Raw genomic sequence first — 11,455 nt, 5'->3', positions numbered from 1 at the left:
GAATAATAACAGACAACATTTAATGCATCAAGGCAATTATGGAACAATCCAATAAATGTTTAAAACTCAGTTTATTATGACAAAATGTTGTTTCATCCTGCTTCATAAGCAGCACAAACCTTCAGATTTAAGGTTTATTGTTGTCATTTTTATTTAATTCCAGTAGTTTTAAGTTTTTTTTATTTAACAAAGCTTTTTTTTTCCACTGACTTATTTCATAATGCCACCCACTTTTCATGACCTAGTCTTTGTCCATCAAGAAGGTAGAGCTAATTACGTAATTTAGGAAATTTAGACATAAATATGAATTAATAAAAATCTATTATTTGGTAGTCATTAAGGTGATTTTTAAAGCAAGAAATGGAAAAACATTCTCTGGCTTCAGCTCCTCGAATGTTAGGATTTGCTGCTTTTTAATTTCATGTTATTATGAAGTGAGTGGGTTTTAGATTGTTGGACAAAACGAGCAATTAGAAGACATCACATTGGACTGTGGGAAATTGCGATGAGTACTTTGCATTATTTTTATACATTTTAATCAACCTAATTAACGTAATAATTAATCATCTACAAAAATAATTATGGCTGTGTAGCCCTATAGATGAAATAACATTCGGTTAGAATTAGCTGAGTTTTAGAAATGTAATGAATGATTTCACCATGTCATGGCTACATTAAATATTTTGTCTGTATGTATGCACTCTTTTTTATTTCATAATGCATTATTTACTTATCTAATTTCAAAAACTTTGGGTCTCCTTAGAATAAATGAACAACCTATGTTCATAATTAAAAACCTAAGCCATGACCACAGGCCTGAAAATTTATATGCATATACAGTAGGAAATGTTTTTTTTACATATACAACGTTGCAGAGATGACAAGTACAAAAATCTAGCTTTGAGCACTTTTATGTTATTATAGTTTTATGAGTCTACGAGGCCATTTCTTTATGGGACCCTTAAAGGGGGCGTGGCAAAGCGAGCTTGTTGACATGTGACGTTGCGTGTGACGTAGGCACGGGAGTAACGGGCGGATATTTTCAAAATGGAAGAAATGGCAAAGTTTTGGAGGGGAACACGAGAACAACATTTATCTGCCCTCTGAGGACTCCTGTAGCGACTGTCGCTACGCTCACACGATCGAGGAACATTATTTCAAACCTTCATGCATCTGCAAGGCGATTCCCAGACAGCACGATGAGTGTTTCGATCGGCGACAAAATCGAGGTGAGTGCTTTTGTTCGGCTAACGCCCACAAGCTAACTTCAAACCAACTCAGGCTGGGAGCGATAGATAAACACAAGGTTGGAGTTAACTTAGCCGTGAGTTGAACGGTGTTTATCGCTACATAATACTGTTGAAAGTGTTTATAAAGCATTCGGTTTCATATATTTAGTTGAAATGTATCCTACGTTTAACTATCCGCTAATGTGGTGCCAAGCTAACGCCATTTAATCAGCCAATAATATTAGCGTTGGCTCATTTTGGTTACGTTTCAACTGGTTTGCTGCTTCATATGTACTGACGGTTGGCTTTTTTGACTTAAACTTTCTTCTTCTTCTTTTTCTGCTTCTTCTGCTTCTTTTTCTGCTTCTTTTTCTGCTTCTTCTGCTTCTTTTTCTGCTTCTTTTTCTTCTGCTGCTGCTTCTTCTTCTTTTTCTTCTTCTGCTTCTTCTGCTTCTTTTTCTTCTTCTGCTGCTGCTTCCTTTTCTTCTTCTGCTTATTATTATATTTATTATTATTATTATTATATTTATTATTATTATTGTTGTTGTTGTCAGTGTTATCAGCATTAAGATGCAGCCTCGGTACCTGGGTGTGTCACCTTACCGACACTCTCCCGGGACAAACACTGTTGTTTCTCCTCCTCATCGCGTCTGTTTGGTGGCTCAACATGCTGCTTGGAAACGGCTACAAGTGGTCCTCGTTAGCGGGAAGAGAGCCGGGATAATTAAAGGTTTTGGTTGGCCATATGACAGTGTCAGGTGTTGGTGGCTTGTTTGACAGTTAACGTTTGTTGTGGGAGGGTTTCTCCCCTGTGTGAAGTCGTTAGATCCTGTGCTGTCTGTCTTACTGTACATCCAGCATGTCGCAGGCGAGAGGGACGATGTTTGATCGAGTTATTCACTATTTCTTCCAAAATCTCTCTGCTGACACCCAGTCAAGCAGAGACGAGGAGAATTGTTTGTCTTATGCTCAGGAGCTCAGGATCGAGGTATCATGCGTTTAAAGATCCTCTCTCTCATGGGATCAACATTTTAAAATCTGAAATCATATTTACATTTCTCTGCAAATACAATAATTGTTTGTAATACTCAATGTGTCTTTTTTCTTTTTTCTCATGTAGGATTTTAAGGTCCTCACCCTCCTGGGCAAAGGCTCCTTTGCATGTGTTTACCGGGCAAAATCAGTGAAGACTGGTCTGGAGGTTGCTATCAAAACGGTAAGAATCTGTCACCAACCGTTTATGTCTTATGATTATCGGTAATTATAGCACGCTTTACCTGTAATGTAGACACTTAACCAACACAAGCTGTTGTCAGCGACTGACGGTTGAAGTGCAAACTGGAACTGTTGGATTATTAGACCTTACTTGCCTCCCAGGGGCCTTTTGTGGTCCCTCGACTCCCCACAAATGAGGTCTGAATAGTTAGTTGTCTTTGTGGGTGACAGATTGACCATTATACACTAGACCTAACCACTGCGCAGTAGCACTGTACCACATTACATGTTGATGCTAAGAGTGGCAGCAGGTGTATAATTATCTCTGTTGTTCCCATCTGCAGATTGACAAAAAAGCGATGCAAAAAGCTGGCATGGTCCAGCGTGTGACGAATGAGGTGGAGATCCAATGTCGACTGAAACATCCTTCAATACTCGAGGTAAGTTTAGGTTGGACACAGCTCGTACTGTGGGTTGTTATTACACTCCATAAAGTCAGCTATGGCACTCATATTTGTTCTCCTTTTGATTTTCTGTGTCACATTAATGGGTATTTTTTTCCCTGGGTAAAATCTACTGTTCCCAGCTGCTCCCAAAAATCAGTTTTGGATGTGTTTGGGTCTGGGTATACCAGCGCTGTGTTATCGTTGTCATGGTTATGTAATCAATGTGGACAACTTGCCCCCACGGCCAGTAATTACTTTGCTCAGTGTTTTTGTCATTCTTCCACTATTGTCCGCTTCACTTCATTTTAGGGTTGGTCATCAGTATGCCTTTTGAAGATTAACCAAGAGAGCAGGCTCTCACTGATATACAGTTTCTTGACCAAGCAATATAATAAGTTAGACTCAAATCCACTCATGTGTTTTTTAGATTTCGTTGCTATCATACTGTTGTTTCTTCTCTTGGGCTGCAACGATTGATCGATTATTCGATTATTAGTAAACTAAATTTCTTTGGGTTGTAGACAAAACACAACATTTGGGATGTCAACTTGGGCTTTGGTATCGACATTTTACACCATTTTCTCACATGTTATAGACCAAACAACAAATTGATTAAACAAGAAAATAAACGATTTATTAATTGACAATAGAAATAATCTTAATTTGCATCCCTAGTCTTTTCACTTTGATGCGATAATGAATGCCATTATGTATCATGTCTTTATTTAAGCTGTACAACTACTTTGAGGACAGCAACTATGTGTACTTGGTGTTGGAGATGTGCCACAATGGAGAGATGAGTCGGTACCTTAAAGAGCGGAAGATGCCCTTCTCTGAGGATGAAGGTCAGACAGAACAATTTTATCTTAAAATATATATTATGTTGCAGTGAATGTTTTAATGAGGTTAAGTTTTGTGAGCTGCCTTTAAAAAAAATGTAAAAAATTGTTTTTGTTCTACAGCGAGACATTTCATGCACCAAATAGTGAAAGGAATGCTGTATTTACACACTCACGGCATCTTGCATCGAGATCTGACCTTGTCAAACCTTCTGCTGACCAGCAACATGAACATTAAGATAGCAGACTTTGGCCTGGCCACCCAGCTCAAACTCCCCAATGAAAAGCACTTCACCATGTGCGGGACACCCAACTACATCTCCCCTGAGGTGGCCACTCGCAGCGCTCATGGTCTTGAATCAGATGTCTGGTCGCTGGGTTGCATGTTCTATGCCTTCCTGATGGGCCGCCCTCCGTTTGACACAGACACAGTCAAGCACACCCTGTCTAAAGTGGTTCTCGGGGAATATGAGATGCCTGGTCATGTTTCTCTAGAAGCTCAGGACCTGATCCATCAGCTGCTGCAGAGGGACCCCAACCAGCGGCCCAGCCTCTCTGCCGTGCTGGACCACCCGTTCATGACCCAGAGCCTGCTGGTCAGGACCAAGGAGCTGGGGCTGGGGGATGAAGGGTCCATAGACAGTGGCATTGCCACCATCTCCACAGCTTGCACCTCGTCCACTTCAGCCAGCAGCAGCAACCGCCTCCAGAGGAGAACCAGGCACATGATTGGCTCCGCCCTGCCTAATCGCATGGCGCCCATTCCACACCAGCCAAGCAACGGCTGTTTTGAGGACGGAGACCAGTGGCGGCAGCATCCGGCGGACATATTTCACAGAGAGGGCAGGAACAGGGGGCTTCATGGTGGAGAGAACGGGATGCCTCATTCCCGCTACCTGAGGAGGGCTCACTCTTCGGATCGTTCAGGCTCCTCTTCATCAGGCCAGGCGTTGAGTCACGCTGAGCTGGGGAGATGCCACTCAGAGGAGTCTCTGACTGGGTTAGGAAGACCAGTCTTCCCCATGTCCTCCACTCAGCACCCATTTCCAGAGCGGGGAAGGCTCCCGTCTCCCCCTGTCAAACAGTCAGCAAAGTAAGAACTCTCTTTATTTATGATTTTCCGTTCATTTTAAAAAATTTAATAAGAACTAACAGATTCACTCTCTGTTTCAGTTCTGGGTATTCATTGTCCACACAGACGGCACATCCACCAAACTTGCAATTTCAAGACCTAGAAGGAGTTACTAATTGGCTCAATAATGATGGTAAAAATGTTGTTTTTTACTCTTTGATGATCTCTGCATATGTGATAGATTTCAGCACTTTTAAATCATTTTTTATCACTCAGCTAATGTTCTCATTCATGTCAAATTTTAGTTCAGTTAAATTATCCTTTGTCATTAGAGGATTTATCCTAGATATGTAGGCTAGTGTGGGCTCTAGCCACTCTTGTGTGACTGAATATAAATTAAGAAGTTTAAAATTTGATCTTTTAAACTCTCTAAACACAATTAAACCACCCTGCTTAAGCAAATCTTTATAAATATTTTCTTTTCTTCCTCAGCCTCTGGGCACAGGCCTGCAGACAGCAGCGCTCACAGCAGCAGCGGGAGCTTCCACAGCAGCAGAGGGCCTTTAGCTATTCACAATTCGTGGATGGACAAGCCAACGGGGCGAGGCGTGAACCAGCACCACAACCATCCCTCCAACTCTGACTCGTACAGGGAAAATATACCTGCCGCAGAGTTCCAACCTCCTCACAGCAGAGAGTTGATGCCCCCTGCAGCCAAACCCAGTGTGGATAAGGAGAAGAAAACGCTTAGAGACATCATCCCGCCGCTGTGCGCGTACAGACTGAAGCCTATTAGACAGAAGACCAAAAATGCAGTTGTAAGATATTGCTCATATTTTTTAAATATTTGTTGATTTTCACCATTTGTGTGTTGCTTAATTTATTTTTCTTGTTTTTCCTCCAGGTGAGCATCCTGGACACAGGTGAAGTGTGTATGGAGTTGTTAAAGTGTCAAAGCGGTCAAGAGAGGGTCAAAGAAGTCCTTCGGATTTCCTGCGACGGTTCAATGGTGAGCTCATTCTCAAGTGTCTCTCTTACTTCCACATGTGACCAATAGGGGGTAGCATAAATACATAATATGACACCAAGCTGCTGCCATAAAATTCTATAATTGTTGTTATTATCATTTGTTGTAGGTGACAATATACCAGCCTAATGGTGGAAAGGGATTTCCCGTCCTGGACTGTCCTCCTGCTCCTCCAGAAGATATTCTGATTTGTAGCTACGAGGATCTTCCAGGTATTCTAATGGATGCATCACACAAGTAAAATCAGCTTATAAAAGATGAGTAATTGGATGTTGACGTACTTATTTTTCATTACAGAAAAATACTGGAAGAAGTACCAATACGCCTCCAAGTTTGTGCAGCTCGTGAAATCCAAAACTCCTAAAGTGACCCTTTACACCAAATATGCAAAGGTGATGCTGATGGAGAACTCTCCCACTGCAGACCTGGAAGTTTGCTTTTATGATGGTGAGTTAAATGTGCATGTTGAAACATGTGATCCCACTGAGGGAGAAGAGTAAATATAATTTGCTTCATAAACATTCATGTTTTATAGGAGCAAAGACCCACAAGACGTCAGAGCTGGTGAGGGTGGTGGAGAAGAGTGGGAAGTCGTACACAGTGAAGGGAGAGGTGGGGCTGAGCGGCCTGAGCCCAGAGAGCCGGCAGTACGTGGAGCTTTCGGACGAGGGCCACAGCATGTGTCTGTCCCTGGAGGCAGCCATCACAGCAGAAGAGCAGCGCAGCACCAAGAACGTCCCTTTCTTCCCCATAACTATCGGCAGGTGAGTAGAAAGTGCTGGCATTCTTATATTATTGGTGTCATTGTTGTCCTTGCCTCATGCGGCTAATACTACTTTTATGTATGCCACCCATCCTAGGAGACCTGTCACCCCAGACTCCCTGGGCTCGTCGTCCCTGCCCTCCTGCCCGGCGCCTCCTGATACAGGATCACCTCCTCAACCCCCTCAAATCACTCCTTCAGTGAGTGTCTCACAGCCATACACTTCAAGATTTCATAAATGAATACATTCTCAGACCAGACTTTTGTAGTTTGGAAGATATTCCAAATAAGTATTTTGTATATTAATATTTGTAGATGTTGAGTGTAGAATCCATTAAAAGAGTGTGTCCCAATTAAGAATAATTTCAGGAATATACTCAAATATTTATTTATTTTTTCCAGATGATCTCCTATAACGGGTCAGATTTCACCACAGCCAGCCTGAATAAGAAAAGCTCCCCAGTGCGGCAGGATCTGGCACAAAGCACAGGAAAAGTGGTGAAGTCAATATTTGTGCCCAATGTTGGATGGGCATCCCAGGTAATTGATGAATAAATTCACCTAATATTCTACAATCCGAATCAAGAATTGTTTTTGTGATGAAAAGATTCAATCTGTTTATGTATTTATAGCTGACGAGTGGAGAGGTGTGGGTGCAGTTCAACGACGGGTCTCAGCTGGTGGTCCAGGCAGGAGTTTCCTGCATCACCTACACGTCTCCTGAGGGGAGGATCACCAGGTACGAAAAATGTTAAGAAATGTCATGTTATGCCCATTTGTGAAAAATCCTCATCACAATTTCCCAGAGCCCAAAGTGATGTTTTCAAAATGCTTCTTTTGTCCACCCAACATTGGAAAACCCAAAGATTCATCATTTACTATCATAAATAACAAAAAAAGTTCTTACATTCAAGAGGCTAAGAACAGTAGATGTGTGATATTTTTGCTTGAAAAACAACTTAAAAGATGAATAGATTATCAAAATCGTTGACAACTAGTTTTCTTTCGATCAGGTAACCGTTGCATCTCTTTTGTCTACTTCACAGGTATAAGGAGAACGAGAAGTTGCCAGAGCACGTCAAGGAGAAGCTGCACTGTCTCTCCACCATCCTGGGACTGTTGGCCAACCCGACGGCACATCACCTACAACCTCATTGACACTCTGTTTAACAAAACATCCCGGCAGCTCAGAGGGCCTGGCAGGGAACAAAAAGTAGCATTAGTAACTCTCATACCGTAGTTTGTCTAGTGTTCTTGTAAATATATCTGTGTCGTTTGTTTTTTTACATGTACAGAAGACTAAGATTATGAAAAGATATATTTTTATTTTATTAAGCGACCATTTTGTATAGAGTCTCAGTTGGCTTTTGGTGAAAATGTTTGTGTCATCATTTTTTACTGTGTCTCCAAGTCTATGAAATGTGCGATTCATAAATGCAATAAACATCTGGAGGCTGGGTGGAGAAATGCTGCACAGCTGTTCTGCAGTCTTCTCTTTGCACTTGATATATATTCATGAAGGAATTTTTGTAGAAAGAAATTAAAGTATTTGGAGCTATCACATGGTTTCAGTAATACAGAACTTATAAAAACATCAAAGAAGCTACACAGTCAGAATATCACTGAAAGTAAATGGATTGAGCAGAATTATGAGACATTTTGGCTTGTAGTCTAATAATTAGTGTGTGGGTGAGTGTAAAGGGAGATAATCTACATAAACACTGAGTGAGACAGCATTTACCTACAAATGATCAGAAAAGCTGAGTTAAACACAGCCAGAGAAGGTTTGACATGTTTATTTCACCCTGTTGTTTTGGCCATTTAATTAAAAAAAGGTCACAAAATTGTGGATTCCTCTCAATTACAGAACTGATACAAAACAACATACTGTACGGATGTAAGCCTAGGCATATATACATACACGTACTGTACAAGACACCCAAGACGTAAACATTCAGGTGGAAGAAGCTGGGAGCATGATGACGCTTGTCTGGGTTGCAGAAATGACCAAGGGTAGGATTAACCATTTATTTCCCATTTAGAAGCACAATAAGGAACACAACATAGGACACACAATATAGTTGTGTACAGATATCAGCCTGAACAGGGACACGCCCGATTTCTTAGATGAGGAATCAAAGGAGCTAAAAGGATGTTAAAGATTCCTCTGAACCTGCTGCAATACTTTTAGATTTTTAATTTATTGTTGGTTCACGACACTAGTTGTAGGAGATTAAAACAGGATAGCAACCATCTATGACACATATTCTTTTGACCCAGAGAGATGCTGGTGAGATGGCTGACACTATTATTTACGATCACAGGGCGAGCGAAGGGACAGTCCGTTCCCTCGGATACTGATGGAGGAAAACAGCTAGGAGGAGCCTCCCTGGGACAAGAGAAGAAGCAGCAGCAGGCTGAGAGGAATGCAATAATCTGTATGCACTGTGGGTTGGCACTCCTTCCCACTAGATGCTAGAGGGAGACAACAGCATCAACCACAAGCTCATTTTGTCCCCTTCAATGCCACCTGTACAACCAAGACCCAGCCTTTTTTTTTTTTTAACTACACCTTTAGTAAATATCCACTGTTTGTTCAAAAACATCCCATGCTCTCATTTCATTTATATAAAACATTTTTCCCCCATAAAATCTCAATAAAATAAAGTTGCTCTTAGTAGATATCAGGACAAAGGTATTAACAAAATTGGAGTAAAAAAATCTCACAGTGAACACTGGGAACAAGAGCTGGACCGTCTCTCCCACTTCTCCTCCAAATGATTCTTTTTAAACATGTGACACAAATACAGCAGCTGGAACAGAAGACAGGTCGGAGAATTTCAGCTTGAAGCGAATGAATGGACCGGACTGAAGGTTTATTTCACTGAATTTGGTTAAAAAAAAAGTGCTGTTACAGTAAAATTAAATCAAATGAGAGGTAATAAAGTTTCTTAATTAACTAGAACCATTGTCATTTAATGGTACCAAAATAATCAATACCAAATCGAAGGGTATTCAAACTCACAATTTATCCTCACTTTAGTTGAGTAACTGAATTTCATGAAAAGCTACACAGCGGCCCCGAGTCTGTTTGCTCACATTACAGATACAAGCACTGAAGACACATGGAGAGTGTGTTTAAGGAGATTGCAAGCTCATGAAGTGATGAGAGACAATCTCACACGATCCCACTGGAATTCTGGGGGGGAAAGAAAATCATGGAATTCTCTGGAAACATCCACAAACAAACAAAAAAAGAAGGAATGTGATCCTCGTCTTCCTGCGCTGGAGCGACTCAAACTGGGACTCAAGCGATGACGTTTGTTGAACACCTAACATCCGGCATCTGACATACAGTAAAACAAACACCTATAAACATTGGTGCAACAACAATCGTTTAAAAAAAAACTTGGTCTCATGTTCATGGAGATTTACTTTCTTCTTTTTAACCTTTAAAGATGTTTTTACTGCCGGCGTCCTTCCTACTCTTGATGTAAATTTGATGGCACTCGGAAAAGTAAACAGCTTACTTGCTTGTTCAAACTAAAACGGTCTTTGTCTTTGATGTTCACACTCATTATGTCCTCTGCCGTCGGTTGGCCACAGTCATATAGCAGCCCGGGATCTGCGGAGTAGTGTTCAAATGTCCAGCCACCTTTTCTCCCCCTCACTGTGTGCAAAGGAGTCAGTGGTAATGACCAGAATACAAACACACGTCACTGGCACAATATAAGCGTACCTGTGCGTGTTTATGTGTGTGTGTGTGAGAGAGATCGGATCATACATTGCACATCTAGTGGCACTTCTTTCTCCAGTCCTGATTCGGCCATTTCCCATTACACTTTCATTACAGAGAACTCACACAAGAGAGAAAAATAAAATCAGCTATTAGGCAAAAGTTCCCAAAAGTTCACATTACAGTACTGTTAAGTCTCATTAGACGAAACGAAAAATACAAAAAGGCAGAGAGAAAAAAGCTTACACCCAATCATCATCATTTTCAATAACTATATAGGAAAAGGTTTGTTTTTTGATTAGATATATTATCATCATTAACATCATAATTATTATGATTATTATTCATATTATTGTCACCATTGTCATCCGTTTTTTTTTGTTCAGGGATCAAACGGAGTGGGAGCAGGGGATCAGTCACTGAGAGGAAGCCTTGGTAGCTATTGTGGAGACACAGTGCTGCTGGAAGTTGGGGGACATGGCTGTGTTGCAGCCCAGTCTCTGACGCGGGCCCTTCAGCCCTCCGTCGCCCTCTACGATCCAGGGGCTGCCGCTGGCCTCTTTTCCCAGCATGCTGCAGCAGCCCGGGGCCGGCGGAGCGGCGTTAGGTACTGTGGTGCTCACTGGCAAACTTTTAGGCTGCTCGCTGGCAGGGGCGAAGTCTGGGTTGTGGCTCTGGAGCACGCTGGTGATGTGGTTCAGGAGGTCATTGAAAAACTCCGGGACACCCTCATAACCTGAGAACATGGGGACATTTAAGTCAGTTCAACTAATTCAGGTCTTGAACATATTCCAAATATTTATGAGGGTTACCTATAAACCTATTTAAATTATATTCCTGTTTACATGCTATGTAACCATCTTTTGTGTGTATTATATATGTATAGTAGAGTTTATTCACAAGCCTAATTATCTGACTGATCTCACATTTTATTTTGTTTGATTCAGAGATCTGGAACTATGCAATATATTCACAAAATCTTCATAACTCCTCCGTCTGTTAGAGCAGGATAAGCAGAGTACGCTTGTTGCAATCGTATTGCAAATATGGCAAGTTAGTCCTGTGGTTCCCAACCTGTGTTTGGGGCCATTTAAAGGGTCACAGGATAAATCTGAGGGGCCATGAGAT

At 41.4% G+C, this 11,455-nt stretch overlaps 2 protein-coding genes across 2 annotated transcripts in view; one reads left to right on the top strand and one right to left on the bottom strand.

The window, feature by feature from the left end:
• Window positions 1-1,037: 1,037 nt before the first annotated feature.
• On the top strand, window positions 1,038-8,093 carry plk4 (polo-like kinase 4 (Drosophila)). The gene is made up of 15 exons (XM_073483865.1): window positions 1,038-1,229; window positions 2,350-2,445; window positions 2,789-2,884; window positions 3,621-3,735; window positions 3,853-4,822; window positions 4,903-4,994; window positions 5,294-5,619; window positions 5,706-5,810; window positions 5,938-6,040; window positions 6,126-6,275; window positions 6,364-6,592; window positions 6,689-6,791; window positions 6,994-7,131; window positions 7,224-7,330; window positions 7,638-8,093. The coding sequence occupies exons 1-15, from the start codon at window positions 1,200-1,202 to the stop codon at window positions 7,747-7,749; spliced, it is 2,772 nt and encodes a 923-aa protein (XP_073339966.1). The 5' UTR covers window positions 1,038-1,199; the 3' UTR covers window positions 7,750-8,093.
• A 278-nt stretch (window positions 8,094-8,371) lies between these two features.
• The window catches only part of itpk1b (inositol-tetrakisphosphate 1-kinase b), a 33,453-nt gene continuing 30,369 nt past the window's right edge, over window positions 8,372-11,455 (bottom strand). Inside the window, exon 11 of the mRNA XM_073483437.1 lies at window positions 8,372-11,063. Coding sequence (XP_073339538.1) covers window positions 10,744-11,063 — 320 coding nt within the window. The 3' untranslated portion in view covers window positions 8,372-10,743. The remainder of the gene's footprint in view (window positions 11,064-11,455) is intronic.

This window comes from Pagrus major, chromosome 16, assembly GCF_040436345.1.
Source record: "Pagrus major chromosome 16, Pma_NU_1.0".
Lineage (NCBI taxonomy): Eukaryota > Metazoa > Chordata > Actinopteri > Spariformes > Sparidae > Pagrus > Pagrus major.
This window is presented reverse-complemented; position numbering and strand designations above follow the sequence as displayed.

Bases quoted from the DNA above. Each gene is read 5' to 3' on its own strand.
- plk4 (XM_073483865.1), top strand. From the start codon at position 1,200: ATGAGTGTTTCGATCGGCGACAAAATCGAG. The intron at 5,620-5,705 runs GTAAGATATTGC...TTTTTCCTCCAG, and splicing joins AGAAGACCAAAAATGCAGTT to GTGAGCATCCTGGACACAGG. The intron at 6,041-6,125 runs GTATTCTAATGG...TTTTCATTACAG, and splicing joins TAGCTACGAGGATCTTCCAG to AAAAATACTGGAAGAAGTAC.